This window comes from Xiphophorus maculatus, chromosome 13, assembly GCF_002775205.1.
Source record: "Xiphophorus maculatus strain JP 163 A chromosome 13, X_maculatus-5.0-male, whole genome shotgun sequence".
Lineage (NCBI taxonomy): Eukaryota > Metazoa > Chordata > Actinopteri > Cyprinodontiformes > Poeciliidae > Xiphophorus > Xiphophorus maculatus.
Window position 1 is genome coordinate 25,947,861 of NC_036455.1, and position 22,337 is coordinate 25,970,197.

General features: G+C 45.0%; 1 protein-coding gene across 3 annotated transcripts; it reads right to left on the bottom strand.

The window, feature by feature from the left end:
- Positions 1–377: 377 nt before the first annotated feature.
- asns (asparagine synthetase (glutamine-hydrolyzing)) lies at positions 378–21,704 on the bottom strand. Of its 3 annotated transcripts, none has more exons than XM_023345472.1 (12): positions 21,617–21,704; positions 20,497–20,752; positions 19,029–19,266; positions 18,757–18,942; positions 18,585–18,686; positions 4,531–4,658; positions 4,270–4,396; positions 3,385–3,491; positions 2,342–2,442; positions 1,849–1,930; positions 1,608–1,763; positions 378–993 (listed from the first exon to the last, which is right to left on the bottom strand). In XM_023345472.1, exons 2-12 carry the CDS (start codon positions 20,743–20,745, stop codon positions 784–786), a joined length of 1,686 nt encoding a protein of 561 aa, XP_023201240.1. In that variant the 5' UTR covers positions 20,746–20,752; positions 21,617–21,704; the 3' UTR covers positions 378–783. The 3 variants fall into 3 exon arrangements, with proteins under 3 accessions (XP_023201240.1, XP_023201238.1, XP_023201241.1); XM_023345470.1 differs by lacking the exon at positions 21,617–21,704 and adding an exon at positions 21,207–21,563; XM_023345473.1 differs by lacking the exon at positions 21,617–21,704 and having other exon boundaries at positions 20,574–20,739.
- Between the last annotated feature and the right edge of the window lie 633 nt (positions 21,705–22,337).

Consider the following 22,337-nt stretch of genomic DNA (forward strand, 5'->3'; position numbering starts at 1 on the left):
ATTCCAAAAAAAATATTTTTTTTGTAACCCAGTGTCATTATCCCAAAATAACTGATGTTCCTTTAGCCATGCTGAACAGAAGGGAGAGCTCAAACAAATCAGCTCTACTCAGTTTGTTGTATATTATAAAGTAACAGACTACATCGTGCATTTCTGATAAGGAAATATGAAAAAACATTTTAAATGGAGAACATAGTTATAGTGTAACTTTATCTCACTTTACGTTTTGATTCTCTCATAGATCCTTACCCATCTGTTGTCTTCACTTGATGGTTTAGATTGTTTTATGATGTTTCTTAAGTTTTTGAAGCAACTTGTAGAAAGAAATGCTCAGTAAATACCATCATGACAAAGAACCAGAGCCTGACAGAGGACCCTGATGTGATTCATGGAATTTGCTTTTATTTAACAGATCATTAGGCAGGTGGTCAGCTTCAGCTTCCTGTGGTGAACATGAGACAAACCGAATGCTGCAGAGCTGCCAGGAGCTTCACACCAACAGAGGGCGAGTTGGATGATTCTAGGTTCAGATGGACTAACGGAGACCACCACGCTGTTCCTCAGAGCGCTAGCAACAAATTGTAGAAAAATAAACAAAATCTGAAGACTGAAGCTGTCTTAGAGCTTCTACACAGCATCATGGGCTGCTTATACAGCTGTGGACTAAAGGCAGAGACAACGTGGAGTCCCAAATTCAGCTCGGTCTCCAGCTGACCTCTGACCTCTGACAGCCAAAGCAGCCTGACATCTTCATAGGCAGAAACACACAGAAGCTCCGGCCAATCACTGCTGTTTGTCAGGCTTGTAGATGGACAGGGTCCGCGCTGACGGGTCAGTGGCGCTGATCCAACGAGGCATCCAGTAATGGGACAGCCACTGGGCCCGGCCCGGGAAGAACTTCTCAAACACCTGTCTGTAGTAGTAGGCCTCTTTGGTCTTGGGGGGGTTGTGGGGAAAAGTCTGCTCAGACTTCTCCATCTGGCTGTCGTTGACCTGGGGAGCACACAGACCGGTTAGAGTACGGGCCGGCCACAGGTTCAGAAACTACTTCCTGTTGAGAATTCGCTCGCCTCGCAGGCAGTGGATGAGCCTGTTAAATGCTGCTGTAGCTCATATTATTCAGGTTTTTTCAGTTGTTGTGGTTGGTGACAGTGGGCAGGACTGATCTCCTGTAGGGGTCTGTATTACAGGCCTGCTACAGAAGCCTCTGACTGAAGACAGCATGTTGTAATATTACTGTATCCAGAAGAGGAATGTTTGATGTTTTTCACTTTATGAAGCATCCTCCTATGTAGAACAATCTCTAGAGCTCCTACAACAGTCCCCCAAACAGACCCAGTCATTTTAGAACATGTTTGCTTGACATGAGGGGCCACAGAGCAGACAGAACGAAGTGACTAAAGCAGGGATCAGTCAAACAAATCGCAGCAGATTTTATCTCATGAAAATAATGAGAAATGTAAGACAGCAGTGAGTTTAGCAAACATTTCCTTTTCCAGACTATTAAAAACCCAGGCTGGTGATGTGAAGTGAATCTCAACATAAACCTGATGCTGTTCATTAGCTTTAGCCTAGCTCACTGTCAGTGTTGGTAGATTAACACGTACCACAGAGTCCAGATGCTCCTGCAGGTAGGTGTACCAGGACTTCTTCTCAGACGTCATACCGTCACTGAAGGCTTCCTTCCGTCTCCACAGGATCTCATCAGGAATCAAGTTCAGGCCTTTGAAAGAGTCTCTGAGGAGGTGTTTCTCCACTCCGTCCTGCACACACAGGTCAAGCAGCTTCATCAACGCAGCAGCAGAGTGATTCTTCTGCTACACAGAACGGAGCATCTGAGGAACTGACCTTAGGAGTTCTCATCTCCTCAGGAAGGGAAAGGTAGTAGGACGTGAATCTGTGGTCCAAGAAAGGCACTCTGAGCTCCAAACTGAAAAAACAGAGATGTGTTACTATTAACTGTGTTCATTCAACTATTTAGAATTACATGCTAATTACATGCATGTGGCAGAGTCCCTTGAAGAAGTCAGCTGGTAAAGGAGAATCATTCCATTTTATACTAGACAGGCCAAAAAGAGCAGGAGCTTCTTAAAGAGACAGATTGATATTTACAGTATTTTTATAACAACTGAAGGTAGCATAGGAAATACGTAATACTGCCCCTTTAAGCACATCCACTTATTCTCTTTGCCCAGAACCGTAGAGTGTTTGATGGAGACGATTATAACCAGGTGTTCTTACACTGATCGGATGCTATGTTCAGTTAGCATAAAGTCAGCTCATTGTCTATCTAAATGGTTTCAGTGTGGAGTCGTAGCCGGTGGGGGTGTGCAGGTCTTACCCGTGTGCAGCGGTGGTCCGATCAGCACGAAGAACATCGAACAGGTAGAGCTCCTTTAAGAGGCGGACGCTGTCCTCTGCTCCTGCTTTGGCACTTGGAGCCTGGAGGAGGAAAGAGTCCAGTTAGCAAAGACTCAGCTGAATTTGAAATCCTCCCTTCACAGCTCTGCTAGTTACATTGGCTATAAAAAGTATTCACCCCCTTGGATGCTTTACCCTGTTACCTGCTTTTTTATGCTATCATGACAACAAAATCTGGCTTTTGGAGAAAAAAAGAAACAAAACATTTAATGCCAGAGTAAAAACTGATTTCTAAGAAAATAATGGAGAAAAAGTCATTGAAAACTATAAGTCAGAGAATGGATGCAAAAAAAAATCTCTAAAATCCAGAACATCTGCTGGAGTTCAGTTAAATCAAGACACGAAAGAAAGTGGTTCATGTATAAATCTGCTTTGATAGGGTCGTCCTCCCAACCTAAGGACTAGTCTACATGAAGAGATTAGTGAGAGAGGTCACCAGGTTACCATGACTACGCTGAAGGAGCTCCATGCTGCAGCAGCAGAGATGGAGAGACTCTGCAGACAACCAATGGTTCTTCATCAGTCAGAGTTTTATGGGAGAGAGGCGATGAGGAAGTCACTGATGAGAAAAACTCACATCGAGGCTGGACTAGAGTTTGTTTGCCTAAAGGCACGTGGGAATGATTAATTTGTAAAACAATAAAAAGATAAATCATAAAGGCGGTGAATGCTTTTTATAGCTACTGGAGATTCATGCAGTAAATAAAAATACAACTGAGTCACTAATAATACTTCTGGTTACAACATAACATGACTCTGGACTGGATTGTGATGATTTCTATTCAGTGGAACTGAAGTGACTGTTACTTTAGTACAAACATACTGTAAATCACATGTTAAGCATATCTGAGCTGAATGATGAACCTCGCCTGGAACACTTCAGAAATCTCAACATGCAGTTGCTCAGCAGAGAATCAGAGCTGGAGGCTGGTGGTGTAACGGACAGCTTCCTGGAGAACTTACCTTGTGGAAGTAAAGGTAACCCTGAGTCAGCTCATCAGAGCCCTCTCCAGAGAAGATCACCACACTGTCTGTCTTCTCCCTGATGTACTTCGATATCAAGTACATCCCTGCAGCAGAGGAAACAGAACCTTAATCTTAGCAAGTTCACTTTTACTGCTTCAATGCCTTCAAACTTTACAACATTAAGGAGTGGTTGGACAGCAGCAGTAGCCAGCACCCTGTCTGGCTCTCTGACCTCACCGCGTCTCACTGGATTTAAGGTCAATTCAAAAAAGTCGCTCGGTTGGAAAGAGGAATGTGGTGATTGTGAGCACATCAGTCACATCAGAAAACTCTCCAGGCTGCAGAAATGTACAACCACAAGTTATTTTATTAGCAGTCTGGGTGTTGATTCCCCTGCAAACAGAAACCGACTTCCGGCCGATCTGTAGCGGCTTTTTGACTCATTTCTACTGAGGGATGACGAGACGGGCAAAAATAGGAAACAAATCATATTTTGACCGTTTTGAACATACATTGCATAGATATTTATTATTATATATATACAGCTGTGGAAAAAATGAAGAGTCCACTGCACCCTTACCCCAGTGAAAACCTCCAGGTTATTCCACCAAATATTGATTTATGAACTCTTCTTGAGTTAAAACATCAATATTGTTGTTTCTAAATGAATTTGAACCTGTTTTATTTGCATTATTCGATGTCTGAATGGGATGCATCTGTTTTGTTATTTTGACCATTTTCTGCAAATAAATGCTATGTTTTTGCTTGGAAATTCAGAGACATGTTGTCAGTAGTTCATAGAATAAAAGAACGACATTCATTTTACTCAAACAGCTGTTGGTTAAAGTCGGGAGGTTCTGCCTGCTGCCAGCCATCACTCACCAACAGAGGCTCGGACAGTGGTGATGTCATAGGTCTCCAGGTGGAAGATGACCTCCTCCAGAGCTTTGACTCCTTCCTCTGCTGTGAACTCCACCTTGTGGTGCTCACTGCCGATGTGAGCGGCCACCTGACAACACACAGGACAAAACAGAGGCTGACTGGAATCATCAGAATTTAAACAGTCAATAATTGGAGAGTACAAAAAAGTTTCTTCCATGAATCAACTGCAGATGATTTAAGTAGAAAAATTGCTAAGCTGACCTTTTCAGCAGCCATGACATCAGGACTGTCCTCAGAGCCGATGGAAAACGTCTGAATGGAATACGGCAGCTTCTCCTCTTTGGACAGCTTCAGCAGCATGGCCGCAACCAAACTGGAGTCCAGACCGCCTGGCCATCCAACGACACAACAGGAATGATTCCATATGTACCACCATATTGGATCAATAATTCATTCTCTCAAAAGGAAAGAATGGTCAAAAATGTCCATTTTATTACACCATCAGTACTGAGAAAAGTATTTTCTTACAGATTTCTTTCATTTTTGTTGAAATAAAATAAATCTGTCTGAAAACACTACAGTTTCAGGTCATCAAATAAATTTGTACGCAAGACAAACATTACCCGAGTAAAAAAGAAAACCAGTTTTAAAATTAGGATTTTATTCATTAAAAGGGCAAAAAGCTCCAAGCCACCGCAATACTATATGAAAAATCAATTATATCCTAAAGCTAGTAACTTTAGCTAATTGTGCCACTCTTAGTGAGCGTCAACAGCTACCAACTCTAACTGACCATGAGTGGACGAATTCTGACCCACTCTGCTGCTAGCATTGCTTTATTTCAGCAACATTTTAGGTATTTCTAACTGGTTTAAGGTCAGCATGTCAGTCAGACTAGTGAAGACTTGACAAAACCATTCTGTTTTTAGAACCAGTCAGGGGTGGATTTGCTGGTGTGTTTTTGTCCTGCTGGAGAACCCAGAATGCCCTGTGCTGTAGTCCACTTCCTGCGTTTGGAGCGCTCTCTGGTTCGCTTGGTGTTCATATATGCATTCTAACTGCACCAGAGTTCACTTCAACCAAACCCAGACCGACGTTTGTAGGAGAACCAGAGTTAAATTCTTTGGTCCGCATCAGAGTTCGACTACACATTCACACTTTCCCAAATGAACCGGACTTTCTAGACAAACCGCCCAGAGTTTTATTAAAGCGGACTGAACAGGGCTGGTGTTCAGTCATCAACACACTAGAGGTGTGTTGATGATTTCTTGAGACTGGTTTCACATAGATCATATCTGGGTGTGTTTAGTGAGACTGAGACAGCTTTGGGAAGCATTTTCCCTTCATGGATGAAATAATCATTTAAACTACATTTTTAAATGTACAGTCATATTCGATAAATAATATCTCGATTAGTTTCATTTGTCAGGTTAAAAATACCTTAAGGCAGAAATTAAACATACTTTTCATTAAGCCCACATTTCTGTTTGCAAAACTGCCTTATATTACTGGTCAGATGTAAATATTCTAATGTAAAATGTCATGTTTTCATTACTTGTAAGCAGAAAATGATCATCATTAAGAGAAACGTAGGTGTTAAAACATCAGTCTGACTAATCTCTGCATTTCACTTGGTGATGGAGTTACTGAAATAAATGCACTAATGTAATAAAACTCAAAAACAATCAAAAGCAGAAGAAAACCATATTTTTTTCCCAGGACTGGACATGAGGAAGTGTATCTGTGCCTTTAAAACAAATGGAGCCTTCAGTAAGGCTGTGGGGAAAACTGTTCAAGAAGCAAACGTAATCATCTCAATAACACTGGCACTGTGTACAGAAAATACAACAAGCATGTTTCATTATGCATGAGATGAATATGAGGACGTCAGGAGCCACAGAGGCTGAAAACCTGTAACTTCTGACGTCACAAAGGCTGAAGACCTCTGTGACGTCAGAAGTCAAAGAGGCTGAAAACCTCTGTGACTTCTGACGTCAGAGGCTGAAAACTTCTGTGAGGTCAGAAGTCAGAGACTGAAAACCTCTGTGACTTCTGACGTCATAGAGGCTGAAGACCTCTGTGACTTCAGCCTCTGACGTAAAACCTAATGACGTCACACAGGTTTTCAGCCTCTGTGACTCCTGACGTCACAGAGGCTGAAAACTTCTGTGACTTCTGAGGCCACTGAGGCTGAAGACCTGTGTGACTACTGACGTCATAGAGGCTGAAGACCTCTGTGACTTCTGACGTCACAGACGTTTTCAGCCTCTGTAACATTAGAGGTCTTCAGCCTCTGTGACGTCAGATGTCACAGAGGTTTTCAGCCTCTGGGACGTCAGGAGTCACAGAAGCTGAAAATCTCTGACGTCAGGAGGTTTTACGTCAGAGGCAGAAGTCACAGAGGTCTTCAGCCTCTGTGACTCCTTACATCACAGACGTTTTAGGCCTCTGTGACTTCTGACGTCACAGCAGTTTTCAGCCTTTGTGATGTCAAAAGTCACAGAGGCTGAAAACCTCTGTGACATCAGCAGGTTTTACGTCAGAGGCTGAAGTCATAGAGGTCTTCAGCCTCTATGATGCCCGAAGTAACAGAAGTGTTCGGCCTCTGTGACGTCAGAAGACACAGAAGTTTTCAACCTTTGTGACTCCTGAGATCACAGAAGTTGTAAGCCTCTGTGACGTCAGAAGTCACAGACGTTTTCAGCATCTGTGACAGAGGTCTTCAGCAACTGTGACGTCAGAAGTCACAAGTTTTCGGCCTCTGTGACGTCACAGGTCACATAGGTCTTCAGCTTCTATGACGTCAGAAGTCACAGAAGTTTTCAACGTCTGCGACTCCTGAGATCACAGAAGTTGTAAGCCTCTGTGACGTCAGAAGTCACAGATGTTTTCAGCCTCTTTGACTTCTGACGTCACAGAGGTCTTCAGCCTTTGTGACGTCAGAAGTCATAGAGGTCTTCAGCCTCTGTGACGTCAGAAGACATGTTTTCAGCCTCTGTGACGTCAGAAGTCACAGAAGTCTTCAGTCTCTGTGACGTCAGAAGTCACAGAGAATTTCAGACTGTGACTTTTGATGTCACAGAGGTCTTCAGCCTCTGTGGCTCCTGACATCACAGAAGTTTTAAGCGTCTGTGACATCAGAAGTCACAGAGGTCATCGGCCTCAGTGACGTCAGAAGTCGCAGGTCTTAAGTCCTTGTGACGCCAGAAAACATGTTTTCAACCTCTGTGACATCAGGAGGTCTTAAGTCAGAGGCTGAAGTCATAGAGGTCTTAAGCCTCTGTGCCGTCAGAAATCACAGGTCTTCAGCGTCTGTGACGTCAGAAGTCACAGACGTTTTCAGCCTCTGTGACGTCAGAAGGCACATGATTTCAGCCTCTGTGACATCAGAAGACACATGTTTTCAGCCTCTGTGACGTCAGAAGTCACAGAAGTTTTCAGACTGTGTGACTTCTGATGTCACAAAGGTCTTCAGCCTCTGCAACATCAGACGTTACAGAGGTTTTCAGACTGTGTGACTTCAGACGTCACAGAGGTTTTCAGCCTCTGGGACGTCAGGAGTCACAGAAGCTGAAAATCTCTGTGACGTCAGGAGGTTTTACGTCAGAGGCAGAAGTCACAGAGGTCTTCAGCCTCTGTGACTCCTGACGTCACAGACGTTTTCAACCTCTGTGACATCAGAGGTCTTCAGCCTCTGTGACTCCTTACATCACAGAAGTTTAAGGCCTCTGTGACTTCTGACGTCACAGCAGTTTTCAGCCTTTGTGATGTCAAAAGTCACAGAGGCTGAAAACCTGTGTGACGTCAGCAGGTTTTACGTCAGAGGCTGAAGTCATAGAGGTCTTCAGCCTCTATGACGTCAGAAGTCATAGAGGTCTTCAGCCTCTGTGACGTCAGAAGTCACACGTCTTCAGCCTCTGTGACGTCAGAAGTCACAGAAGTTTTCAACCTCTGTGACTCCTGAGATCACAGAAGTTGTAAGCCTCTGTGATGTCAGAAGTCACAGACGTTTTCAGCATCTGTGACATCAGAGGTCTTCAGCAACTGTGACGTCAGAAGTCACAAGTTTTCGGCCTCTGTGACGTCAGAAGTCACAGAAGTCTTCAGCCTCTGTGACGTCAGAGGTCACATGTTTTCAGCCTCAGTGACGTCAGAAGTCACAGGTCTTAAGCCTGTGTGACGCCAGAAGACATGTTTTCAACCTCTGTGACATCAGAAGTCACAGAGGTCTTCAGCCTCTGTGACTCCTGACATCACAGACGTTTTAAGCCTCTGTGACGTCAGGAGGTTTTAAGTCAGAGGCTGAAGTCATAGAGGTCTTAAGCCTCTGTGACGTCAGAAGTCACAGACGTTTTCAGCCTCTGTGACGTCAGAAGACACAGAGTCTTCAGCCTCTGCGACGTCAGAAGTCACATGATTTCAGCCTCTATGACAACAGAAGACACATGTTTCCAGCCTCTGTGACGTCAGAAGACACGTTTTCAGCCTGTGTGACGTCAGAAGTCACAGAGGTCTTCAGCCTCTGTGACATCAGAAGACACATGTTTTCAGCCTCTGTGACGTCAGAAGACACATGTTTTCAGCCTCTGTGACGTCAGATGGCACAGAAGTTTTCAGACTGTGTGACTTCTGATGTCACAGAGGCTGAAAATCTCTGTGACGTCAGGAAGTTTTACGTCAGAGGCTGAAGTCACAGAGGTCTTCAGCCTCTGTGACGTCAGGAGGTTTTAAGTCAGAGGCTGAAGTCATAGAGGTCTTACGCCTCTGTGACGTCAGAAATCACAGGTCTTCAGCGTCTGTGACGTCAGAAGTCACAGACGTTTTCAGCCTCTGTGACGTCAGATGGCACATGTTTCCAGCCTCTGTGACATCAGAAGACACATGTTTTCAGCCTCTGTGACGTCAGAAGTCACAGAAGTTTTCAGACTGTGTGACTTCTGATGTCACAAAGGTCTTCAGCCTCTGCAACATCAGACGTTACAGAGGTTTTCAGACTGTGTGACTTCAGACGTCACAGAGGTTTTCAGCCTCTGGGACGTCAGGAGTCACAGAAGCTGAAAATCTCTGTGACGTCAGGAAGTTTTACGTCAGAGGCAGAAGTCACAGAGGTCTTCAGCCTCTGTGACTCCTGACGTCACAGACGTTTGCAGCCTCTGTGACGTCAGAAGACACAGAGTCTTCAGCCTCTGCGACGTCAGAAGTCACATGTTTCCAGCCTCTGTGACATCAGAAGACGCATGTTTCCAGCCTCTGTGACGTCAGGAGGTTTTAAGTCAGAGGCTGAAGTCATAGAGGTCTTAAGCCTCTGTGACGTCAGAAATCACAGGTCTTCAGCCTCTCTGACATCAGAAGACACAGAGTCTTCAGCCTCTGCGACGTCAGAAGTCACATGTTTTCAGCCTCTGTGACGTCAGAAGTCACAGAGAATTTCAGACTGTGTGACTTCTGATGTCACAGAGGTCTTCAGCCTCTGTGGCTCCTGACATCACAGAGGTTTTAAGCGTCTGTGACATCAGAAGTCACAGAGGTCATCGGCCTCAGTGACGTCAGAAGTCACAGGTCTTAAGCCTGTGTGACGCCAGAAGACATGTTTTCAGCCTCTGTGACGTCAGAAGTCACAGGTCTTAAGCCTGTGTGACGCCAGAAGACATGTTTTCAACCTCTGTGACATCAGAAGTCACAGAGGTCTTCAGCCTCTGTGACTCCTGACATCACAGACGTTTTAAGCCTCTGTGACATCAGGAGGTTTTAAGTCAGAGGCTGAAGTCATAGAGGTCTTAAGCCTCTGTGACGTCAGAAATCACAGACGTTTTCAGCCTCTGTGACGTCAGAAGACACATGTTTTCAGCCTCTGTGACGTCAGAAGTCACAGAGAATTTCAGACTGTGTGACTTCTGATGTCACAGAGGTCTTCAGCCTCTGTGGCTCCTGACATCACAGAGGTTTTAAGCGTCTGTGACATCAGAAGTCACAGAGGTCATCGGCCTCAGTGACGTCAGAAGTCACAGGTCTTAAGCCTGTGTGACGCCAGAAGACATGTTTTCAACCTCTGTGACATCAGAAGTCACAGAAGTCTTCAGCCTCTGTGACATCAGAAGTCACAGAAGTTTTCAGACTGTGTGACTTCTGATGTCACAGAGGTTTTCAGCCTCTGGGACGTCAGGAGTCACAGAAGCTGAAAATCTCTGTGACGTCAGGAGGTTTTACGTCAGAGGCAGAAGTCACAGAGGTCTTCAGCCTCTGTGACTCCTGACGTCACAGACGTTTTCAGCCTCTGTGACATCAGAGGTCTTCAGCCTCTGTGACTCCTGAATCACAGAAGTTTTAGGCCTCTGTGACTTCTGACGTCACAGCAGTTTTCAGCCTTTGTGATGTCAAAAGTCACAGAGGCTGAAAACCTCTGTGACATCAGGAGGTTTTACGTCAGAGGCTGAAGTCATAGAGGTCTTCAGCCTCTATGACGTCAGAAGTAACAGAAGTTTTCAGCCTCTGTGACGTCTGAAGTCTTCAGCTACTGTGACGTCAGAAGTCACAAGTTTTCGGCCTCTGTGACGTCAGAAATCACAGAGGTCTTCAGCATCTATGACGTCAGAAGTCATAGAGGTCTTCAGCCTCTGTGACGTCAGAAGTCACAGAAGTTTTCAACCTCTGTGACTCCTGAGATCACAGAAGTTGTAAGCCTCTGTGACGTCAGAAGTCACAAGTTTTCGGCCTCTGTGACGTCACAGGTCACATAGGTGTTCAACCTCTGTGACGTCAGAAGACACATGTTTTCAGCCTCTGTGACGTCAGAAGTCACAGAAGTCTTCAGCCTCTGTGACGTCAGAGGTCACATGTTTTCAGCCTCTGTGACATCAGACGTCACAGGTCTTAAGCCTGTGTGACGCCAGAAGACATGTTTTCAACCTCTGTGACATCAGAAGTCACAGAGGTCTTCAGCCTCTGTGACTCCTGACATCACAGACGTTTTAAGCCTCTGTGACGTCAGGAGGTTTTAAGTCAGAGGCTGAAGTCATAGAGGTCTTAAGCCTCTGTGACGTCAGAAGACACAGAGGTCTTCAGCTTCTCTGACATCAGAAGACACAGAGTCTTCAGCCTCTGTGACATCAGAAGACACATGTTTTCAGCCTCTGCGACGTCAGAAGTCACAGAGAATTTCAAACTGTATGACTTCTGATGTCACAGAGGTCTTCAGCCTCTGTGGCTCCTGACATCACAGAGGTTTTAAGCGTCTGTGACATCAGAAGTCACAGAGGTCATCGGCCTCAGTGACGTCAGAAGTCACAGGTCTTAAGCCTGTGTGACGCCAGAAGACATGTTTTCAACCTCTGTGACATCAGAAGTCACAGAAGTCTTCAGCCTCTGTGACATCAGAAGTCACAGAAGTTTTCAGACTGTGTGACTTCAGATGTCACAGAGGTCTTCAGTCTCTGCAACATCAGACGTTACAGAGGTTTTCAGACTGTGTGACTTCAGACGTCACAGAGGTTTTCAGCCTCTGGGACGTCAGGAGTCACAGAAGCTGAAAATCTCTGTGACGTCAGGAGGTTTTACGTCAGAGGCAGAAGTCACAGAGGTCTTCAGCCTCTGTGACTCCTGACGTCACAGACGTTTTCAGCCTCTGTGACATCAGAGGTCTTCAGCCTCTGTGACTCCTGACATCACAGAAGTTTTAGGCCTCTGTGACTTCTGACGTCACAGCAGTTTTCAGCCTTTGTGATGTCAAAAGTCACAGAGGCTGAAAACCTCTGTGACATCAGGAGGTTTTACGTCAGAGGCAGAAGTCATAGAGGTCTTCAGCCTCTATGACGTCAGAAGTCATAGAGGTCTTCAGCCTCTGTGGCTCCTGACTTCACAGAAGTTTTAAGCGTCTGTGACATCAGAAGTCACAGAGGTCATCGGCCTCAGTGACGTCAGAAGTCACAGGTCTAAAGCCTGTGTGACGCCAGAAGACATGTTTTCAACCTCTGTGACATCAGAAGTCACAGACCTTTTAAGCCTCTGTGACGTCAGGAGGTTTTAAGTCAGAGGCTGAAGTCATAGAGGTCTTAAGCCTCTGTGACGTCAGAAATCACAGGTCTTCAGCCTCTGTGACGTCAGAAGACACATGTTTTCAGCCTCTGTGACGTCAGAAGACACAGAGGTCTTCAGCCTCTGTGACGTCAGAAGTCACAGAGGTCTTCAGCCTCTGTGGCTCCTGACTTCACAGAAGTTTTAAGCGTCTGTGACATCAGAAGTCACAGAGGTCATCGGCCTCAGTGACGTCAGAAGTCACAGGTCTAAAGCCTGTGTGACGCCAGAAGACATGTTTTCAACCTCTGTGACATCAGAAGTCACAGACGTTTTAAGCCTCTGTGACGTCAGAAGACACATGTTTTCAGCCTCTGTGACGTCAGAAGTCACAGAGAATTTCAGACTGTGTGACTTCTGATGTCACAGAGGTCTTCAGCCTCTGTGACTCCTGACGTCACAGACGTTTGCAGCCTCTGTGACGTCAGAAGACACAGAGTCTTCAGCCTCTGCGACGTCAGAAGTCACATGTTTCCAGCCTCTGTGACATCAGAAGACGCATGTTTGCAGCCTCTGTGACGTCAGGAGGTTTTAAGTCAGAGGCTGAAGTCATAGAGGTCTTAAGCCTCTGTGACGTCAGAAATCACATGTTTTCAGCCTCTGTGACGTCAGAAGTCACAGAGAATTTCAGACTGTGTGACTTCTGATGTCACAGAGGTCTTCAGCCTCTGTGGCTCCTGACATCACAGAGGTTTTAAGCGTCTGTGACATCAGAAGTCACAGAGGTCATCGGCCTCAGTGACGTCAGAAGTCACAGGTCTAAAGCCTGTGTGACGCCAGAAGACATGTTTTCAACCTCTGTGACATCAGAAGTCACAGACCTTTTAAGCCTCTGTGACATCAGAAGTCACAGACGTTTTAAGCCTCTGTGACGTCAGGAGGTTTTAAGTCAGAGGCTGAAGTCATAGAGGTCTTAAGCCTCTGTGACGTCAGAAATCACAGGTCTTCAGCCTCTGTGACGTCAGAAGACACATGTTTTCAGCCCTGTGACGTCAGAAGACACATGTTTTCAGCCTCTGTGACGTCAGAAGTCACAGAGAATTTCAGACTGTGTGACTTCTAATGTCACAGAGGTTTTAAGCATCTGTGACATCAGAAGTCACAGAGGTCATCGGCCTCAGTGACGTCAGAAGTCACAGGTCTTAAGCCTGTGTGACGCCAGAAGACATGTTTTCAACCTCTGTGACATCAGAAGTCACAGAAGTCTTCAGCCTCTGTGACATCAGAAGACACATGTTTTCAGCCTCTGTGACGTCAGAAGTCACAGAAGTTTTCAGACTGTGTGACTTCTGATGTCACAGAGGTCTTCAGCCTCTGCAACATCAGACGTTACAGAGGTTTTCAGACTGTGTGACGTCAGAAGTCACAGAGGTTTTCAGTTTTTGTGACGTCAGAAGTCACAGAGGTTTTCAGCCTCTGGGACGTCAGGAGTCACAGAAGTTTTCAGACTGTGTGACTTCTGATGTCACAGAGGTCTTCAGTCTCTGCTACATCAGACGTTACAGAGGTTTTCAGACTGTGTGACTTCAGACGTCACAGACGTTTTCAGCCTCTGGGACGTCAGGAGTCACAGAAGCTGAAAATCTCTGTGACGTCAGGAGGTTTTACGTTAGAGGCAGAAGTCACAGAGGTCTTCAGCCTCTGTGACTCCTGACGTCACAGACGTTTTCAGCCTCTGTGACATCAGAGGTCTTCAGCCTCTGTGACTCCTGACATCACAGAAGTTTTAGGCCTCTGTGATGTCAAAAGTCACAGAGGCTGAAAACCTCTGTGACATCAGGAGGTTTTACGTCAGAGGCTGAAGTCATAGAGGTCTTCAGCCTCTATGACATCAGAAGTCACATGTTTTCAGCCTCAGTGACGTCAGAAGTCACAGAGGTCTTCAGCCTCTATGACGTCAGAAGTCACATGTTTTCAGCCTCAGTGACGTCAGAAGTCACAGAGGTCATCAGCCTCTGTGACGTCATAAGACATGTTTTCAGCCTCTGTGATCTCAGAAGTCACAAAAGTCTTCAGCCTCTTTGACGTCAGAGGTTACATGTTTCCAGCCTCTGTGACGTCAGAAGTCACAGAGGTCTTCAGCCTCTGTGACGTCAGAAGACACATGTTTTCAGCCTCTGTGACGTGAGAAGTCACAGAGGTTTTCAGACTGTGTTACTTCAGACGTCACAGAGGTTTTCAGCCTCTGGGACGTCAGGAGTCACAGAAGCTGAAAATCTCTGTGACGTCAGGAGGTTTTACGTCAGACGCAGAAGTCACAGAGGTCCTCAGCCTCTATGACGTCAGAAGACACATGATTTCAGCCTCTGTGACGTCAGAAGTCACAGAAGTTTTCAGACTGTGTGACTTCTGATGTCACAGAGGTCCTCAGCCTCTGTGTCTCCTGACATCACAGACGTTTTAAGCCTCAGTGACGTCAGGAGGTTTTACATCAGAGGCTGAAGTCATAGAGGTCTTCAGCCTCTGTGACATCAGAGGTCTTCAGTCTCTGTGACTCCTGACGTCACACAAGTTTTCAGCCTCTGTGACGTCAGAAGTCACAGAGGTTGTCAGACTGTGTGACTCCTGACGTCACAGACGTTTTCAGCCTCTGTGACGTCAGGAGTCACAGAGGCTGAAAACCTCTGTGACGTCAGGAGGTTTTACATCAGAGGCTGAAGTCATAGAGGTCTTCAGCCTCTGTGACGTCAGAAGTCACACGTCTTCAGCCTCTGTTACATCAGAAGTCACAGAGGTCATCAGCCTCAGTGATGTCAGAAGTCACAGACGTTTTCAGCCTCTGTGATGTCAGAAGTCACAGAAGTTTTCAGGATCTGTGACGTCAGAAGTCACAGAAGTTTTCAGCCTCTGTGATGTCAGAAGTCACAGAAGGTTTCAGCCTCTGTGAGGTCAGAAGTAACATGTTTTCAGCCTGTTATGTCAGAAGTCACAGAAGTCTTCAGCCTCTGTGACGTCAGAAGTGACAGAGGTCTTCAGCCTCTGTGACGTCAGAAGTGACATGTCTTAAGCCTGTGTGACGCCAGAAGACATGTTTTCAACCTCTGTGACATCAGAAGTCACAGACGTTTTAAGCCTCTGTGACGTCAGGAGGTTTTAAGTCAGAGGCTGAAGTCATAGAGGTCTTCAGCCTCTGTGACGTCAGAAGTCACATGTTTTCAGCCTCTGTGACGTCAGAAGTCACAGAGAATTTCAGACTGTGTGACTTCTGATGTCACAGAGGTTTTAAGCATCTGTGACATCAGAAGTCACAGAGGTCATCGGCCTCAGTGACGTCAGAAGCCACAGGTCTTAAGCCTGTGTGACGCCAGAAGACATGTTTTCAACCTCTGTGCCATCAGAAGTCACATGTTTTCAGCCTCTGTGACGTCAGAAGTCACAGAAGTTTTCAGACTGTGTGACTTCTGATGTCACAGAGGTTTTCAGTTTTTGTGACATCAGAAGTCACATGTTTTCAGCCTCTGTGACGTCAGGAGTCACAGAAGTTTTCAGACTGTGTGACTTCTGATGTCACAGAGGTCTTCAGCCTCTGCAACATCAGACGTTACAGAGGTTTTCAGACTGTGTGACTTCAGACGTCACAGAAGTTTTCAGCCTCTGGGACGTCAGGAGTCACAGAAGCTGAAAATCTCTGTGACGTCAGGAAGTTTTATGTCAGAGGCAGAAGTCACAGAGGTCTTCAGCCTCTGTGACTCCTGACATCACAGAAGTTTTAGGCCTCTGTGATGTCAAAAGTCACAGAGGCTGAAAACCTCTGAGACATCAGGAGGTTTTACGTCAGAGGCTGAAGTCATAGAGGTCTTCAGCCTCTATGACATCAGAAGTCACAGAAGTTTTCAGCCTCTGTGACGTCAGACGTCACATGTTTTCAGCCTCTGTTACGTCAGAAGTCACAGAGGTCTTCAGTCTCTATGACGTCAGAAGTCACATGTTTTCAGCCTCAGTGACGTCAGAAGTCACATGTCATCAGCCTCTGTGACGTCATAAGACATGTTTTCAGCCTCTGTGATCTCAGAAGCCACAAAAGTCTTCAGCCTCTTTGACGTCAGAAGTTACATGTTTCCAGCCTCTGTGACGTGAGAAGTCACAGAGGTCTTCAGCCTCTGTGACGTCAGAAGACACATGTTTTCAGCCTCTGTGACGTGAGAAGTCACAGAGGTTTTCAGACTGTGTGACTTCAGACGTCACAGAGGTCTTCAGCCTCTGGGACGTCAGGAGTCACAGAAGCTGAAAATCTCTGTGACGTCAGGAGGTTTTACGTCAGACGCAGAAGTCACAGAGGTCCTCAGCCTCTATGACGTCAGAAGACACATGATTTCAGCCTCTGTGACGTCAGAAGTCACAGAAGTTTTCAGGATCTGTGACGTCAGAAGTCACAGACGGTTTCAGCCTCTGTGAGGTCAGAAGTAACATGGTTTCAGCCTGTTATGTCAGAAGTCACAGAAGTCTTCAGCCTCTGTGACGTCAGAAGTGACAGAGGTCTTCAGCCTCTGTGACGTCAGAAGTGACAGAGGTTTTCAGCCTCTGTGACATCAGAAGTCACATGTTTGCAGCCTCTGTGATGTCAGAAGTCACAGAGAATTTCAGACTGTGTGACTTCTGATGTCACAGAGGTCCTCAACCAGTGTCTCCTGACATCACAGAAGTTTTCAGCCTCTGTGACGTCAGAAGTCACAGAGGTCTTCAGCCTCTGTGACGTCAGAAGACATGTTTTCAGCCTCTGTGATGTCAGAAGACACATGTTTTCAGCCTCTGTGATGTCAGAAGACATGTTTTCAGCCTCTGTGATGTCAGAAGTCACAGAGGTCTTCAGCCTCTGTTACGTCAGAAGACACATGTTTTCAGCCTCTGTGATGTCAGAAGACATGTTTTCAGCCTCTGTGATGTCAGAAGTCACAGAGGTCTTCAGCCTCTGTTACGTCAGAAGACACATGTTTTCAGCCTCTGTGATGTCAGAAGACATGTTTTCAGCCTCTGTGATGTCAGAAGTCACAGAGGTCTTCAGCCTCTGTGACGTCAGAAGACATGTTTTCAGCCTCTGTGACGTCAGAAGTCACAGAAGTTTTCAGCCTCAGTGACGTCAGAAGTCACAGAGGTTTACAGACTGCGTGACTTCTGACATCACAGAGGCTGAAGACCTCTGTGACTTCTGATGTCACAGAGGGTGAAAACCTCTGTGACGTCAGAAGTCACACAGTCTGAAGACCTCTGTGATTTCTGATGTCACAGAGGTTGAAAACTTCTGTGACTTCAGCCTCTGACGTCAGGAGTTTTCAGCCTCTGAAGTCAGGAGTCACAGAAGCTGAAGTCACTCTGAAGTCTCTGTGACTCCTGAACTTAAACTTTCATGTTCAACTAATGGTTATTTTAGTTATAATTCTGATTACCATCTTAAAAAATATATTTTTTCATTTAAGACCTTTTTATGCAATCAGAAATACACTGAAATATACAAATAAGGAATTAATTCAAATCCTTTTTAAATATGAAACATTAATTTTATTTCCTAAATAGCATGCTTGATCAGCGGTAGCAAAGGATGCATCTGCAGCTGAAAATTATCTCTAACATCAACATTTGAAAAGCTGTGTCCTTTGTGCTTGACTTAACGTTAATGCGGTGTAGAGTTGAAAATGTGTTTTAGTGTGAGATAATTTTTTTGACTGAATTTGAACCAGGTGAAGCTAAAACTGCCACTTGATGAGTTTTGGGCAGAACGTATTTACAGACAGTTTTTCTTATCTCAAATACAAAATGTATATGTTTTTGTACATTTTGTCTTGAGTACTGTTCTGAGAATGTTGTTCTTTTATCGAATAAATTTTTTGAGTCTGTATACTCCAGTTAATGATTAATCAGTTACTAAATTAGTTGACAATCACTTCAATAACTGATTAATCACAATTAACCCCATTAAGTATTTCAGATCCTAATATTTGCGACTGTTTATTGTTAGCATTTAATTTATAAAAGGTTTTAGTTTTGTCTTCTGATTTATAGCACTAAATCAGAAAAAAGCGCAATGTGACTTGATGTAACGAGTAACGCGATGGTTTTGTACAAATGTAGTGAAGTAGAAAGTACACTTATTGTAAAATGTAGTGGAGTAAAAGTCAAAAGCATCCTTGATTAAATCTACCTAAGTAAAGTACAGATACATGAAAATTGTACTTAGGTACAGTAACGAAGTACTTGTACTTCGCTACTTCCCACCACGGCCATTTTCTGATTCAAACGGCAGCAGCTACCTGACAGCAGACAACCGATGCGTCTGTGGGCCATAAGGCGTTTCCTCACAGCGTTTTCAAACAGACTTCTGATGTTGCGTTTCACCGTTTCCTCCCCAAAATCTGGAACAACACATTGGTTTGGTTATAGATAGTATGACAGAAGCTGAACTCGGTAGAGGAAGTTTCTCACCTGAAGACAGTCCTCCCACCGTGTCGTACAGGGCGTGCGCCGGCTCTCTGGTACAGCAGTGAAACTGCTCAAACTGAACCGACTGAACTTTGCCAATAAGTTTCAAGTCAAAGACCTCAAAGTGGCCAGGGAGGAAGGGAACGATGCTGGCAGCGGTTTCCATAGAGTGGGTGATCTCTACAAGGCCTACGATCAGAAGTACAAGTTAACTCATGTTCACCGAGACAACCTCACTAGTTAGTTTGGGTAGCTGTTCTAAGCTAACCCAGGACCTTTGGCCTCTGAGCAGACTGCAAGGAAGCCATCGTCGGTGAGGAACTTAAAGAGCGGCCGGACGCCGTACGTGTCTCTCCCCAGGTGGACTTTTCTGTTGGCCGTGTCCAGCAGGATGAAAGCAAATACTCCATCCAGGAGAGAAGCCATCTTCTGGACTCCAAAGCGGTCGTACAGATGGAGCAGAACCTCACCGTCTACTTTAGTCTGATAATCAAAGTCAAACTTTGTCTTCAGCTGAAAGGACAAAAAGCAGTGGCAGAGTTTGTGATTTACCCTCACCGAAACCATCTGCAACTGTTAAAAATACATATAACAACATACAAATGCCAGAAGTATAACTTTAAAAACATCCTATTCTTAGCAAGCCAACAGACCAGTCTGGGTCCATTAGCTTGTTAGACCAAGGCATGAGAATCATTAACCACTACTTTACAGGCTAATGGTGGGGTACTTCACCATTAGCTTGCATACTTCATATGCATACAACACATGCATATGTGTTGGACTGTACAGCTGATTGGTCTTAAAAACTCTTTCCAAGTCTCTACTAATTACACTAGTAAACAACCAAAACATTGTCTGGGGTTTTTCATCTGTTTTAGGGCCGTGTTGATGAGCTGAATCCAAAAATAACATTGCTTTTACTCAATCAGGTCAATTTTCTGAACTATGGAAAAACATAAGCATCAAAATGCAGGACTTGTTCTCACATCTGGATAAGTTTCCTGAGAATCTGATCAATGAGTGACGAGCAGGAGGAGAGATTCCATCAGGACAGGAAAGAGACAGAGAATTTTACACAAGGAAGACGTGATGTTCAATTCACATGTACTTACCCTTATCAGTGTTTATTATTCAATTTACAAGTTTATATTTAATTAATAAACTGATAGAAAACTTTTTTCCCTAAAAACTTTTTTTGAACAATATTAACAGAAATTAACTGACAATGTCACAAAAATGTAACCAGTTTAGTCAGAAGATCAGATTTCTCTAAAATCAAATTAGAATAAAAATCTGACCTGATTGAGAAAAATGGATGTCATTTTCAGATTCAGTGGTGCCAAATAGTCCTAATTCAGTTGAAAAATAAAAATAAATAAATCAGACAACTTCCAAAACATTGTTTTTTGTAACCCAGTGTTATTCTTGAACTAACCTGAAGGCTGCATGAAGCCTGGAGGTTTACAGCTACCGAGTTTGCAGATATAAATAAAATAAATAAATAAATCCCTCTGTGCCTCAGGATGAGCTGGTTTTATGTTCTAATCAGTTTGTTACAATTCCACCAACAATGACTGTAGTATAATTAGTAGCAATGAACCCTAGAAGCTACTGAGAGATCGGTGGAGAGCAAACTCTGCTACTGCAAAGTTCTGTTCTCTGTTCTCAGATTCCATGGTGTTGGTTGGTTTGTAATGCTTGGTTTTTATAAAACCCAGATCAGTTTCACAGCTGTCTTACTGCTTGGTGGTTGTAAATCTCTCCGTTGTAGCAGAGCCACAGGTAAGGGAACTTCTTGACTCGAAGCGGCTGCATACCATACAGCTGGTCCACAATGGCCAGTCGGTGGAAGCCGAAGCAGCAGTTGGTGAAACCGTTGACATTTTCAAAGCGGAAAGCATCGGGGCCCCTGTGAGCGATCTTCATAGCACACGTGCACTGAGCCGACAGACACTCATCACTGCCAAACAAAGCCCAGATGCCACACATCTTCAGCCTGCAGAGGAAAGAAGGAAAAACAGGAGAATGTTAAAGAGATCTTGACTCTCTAACTCTGAGCCGTCCTAAAGGAATCCAACACTGAGAAGGAAGAGTTTCATTACTTCACATTTTTGAACCCAACAACTGCAAAAGAAACCTTTTGAACCACAGACAGCTATGCATTTTTTTATCAATCTGAAGATTTGTATTGATAACATCCATCAATTATCAATATCTGCTTCTTCAGGCTAGGTGTGGGCAACTCCAGGCCTGGAGGGCCGGTCTCCTGCAACTTTTAGATGCATCTCTACTTCAACACACCTGAGTCAAATAATGAAGTCATTAGCAGGATTCTGGAGAACTTGACTTCACTTAGGAGGTGATTCAGCTGTTGGATTCAAGTGTGTTGGATCAAGGAGACATCTAAGAGTTGCAGGACACCGGCCCTAGAGGACCAGGATTGCCCCCACCTGATAGGGGATAGTGCCCATCTCCAGCGGTCACTGGGCGAGAGGCAGAGCATGTTGAGACTTTATCACCAGGAAACACAACCAGGACGACGTAGAGAGATCAATCAACACATGCAGCTGCTCCATTCATGAACCCGCTGCTAACCAGCTGCAGCTTCCTCATAATGCAGCATCCCGTCTGCCTGCATCACTATCTTCTTCGTCCTCCTCTTCGTCGTCTCGCAGCGGCGAATTGAACGGCAGCAGGCTCTGCCTGTAACGGCTTCAGTTCACACATTCACCAAACTAAACCTAAACTCTTGACGCCCCGCTCCAGATCTGCATCATACAGAAGCTACTCATACCGGCTGCAGAGATTCAGCTCAGAGGAATCTCTATATCATTAACAGCAGAGAGGAGAGGGAACATACCGCTCACTTTACCACGATCCAAAACTATCTTCTGACGCTTCCTCGCAGCGATGGAACGATGACAAGCCGCTGCTGCCGAAGCGACAGGAGGCGCACATGGCATTGTGGGTTGACTCTTCAAAATAAAAGTGCATAAGCGACGAGAAAGATGGAACTGGGATTACATGTCAAACTTGACGACAAAACCGATCAAGTTAGAGGAACTAGATAAAAAGTCAGCTGTGAAGTGAGTGAGTTTCTCTCTAACTCAGACGGATCCAGGGCTTAAGGTTCTCGGATGGTGTTTTATTGTGAAATCCATCTCGTATCGCAAGCACCATGCAACAAAAAGTTATGTTGCATCACCTGAAAATGTATCTTTTTTTTTTTTTTTACACAATCTCTCTGAGAACATGGTGACATGTTAGCATGTACCCTGACGCAGGGAGTTTCCGCAGGTCCCTTCATCACGGGGCGGTACCGACCGGGGTTCTGTCTCTGTACCCGTTGGTCCAGCTGGTGCCTGTCTCTCCCCTCATGACGAAAGAGGGAGACAAACTCAATCTGTCTCAGGGCAGCTCAGAGGCACACTGGGCAAACACACACAACTCCCAGTCTGACCAGTTAACCTACCTTAAACTCAGCTTCAACTGAAACATAGCAGTTTACTGCTGGCTTTACATCACAAACACTGTTCCAAAGGGAACCATCCTCCTGAGACCCAGCAATACATTTTTGTCCT

Bases quoted from the DNA above. Each gene is read 5' to 3' on its own strand.
- asns (XM_023345470.1), bottom strand. From the start codon at position 21,259: ATGCTCTGCCTCTCGCCCAGTGACCGCTGGAGATGGGCACTATCCCCT. The intron at 18,687-18,756 runs GTGAGAAACTTC...GTGTTGTTCCAG, and splicing joins GGTGGGAGGACTGTCTTCAG to ATTTTGGGGAGGAAACGGTG. The intron at 2,443-3,384 runs GTAAGTTCTCCA...TTCCTCCTCCAG, and splicing joins GTTACCTTTACTTCCACAAG to GCTCCAAGTGCCAAAGCAGG.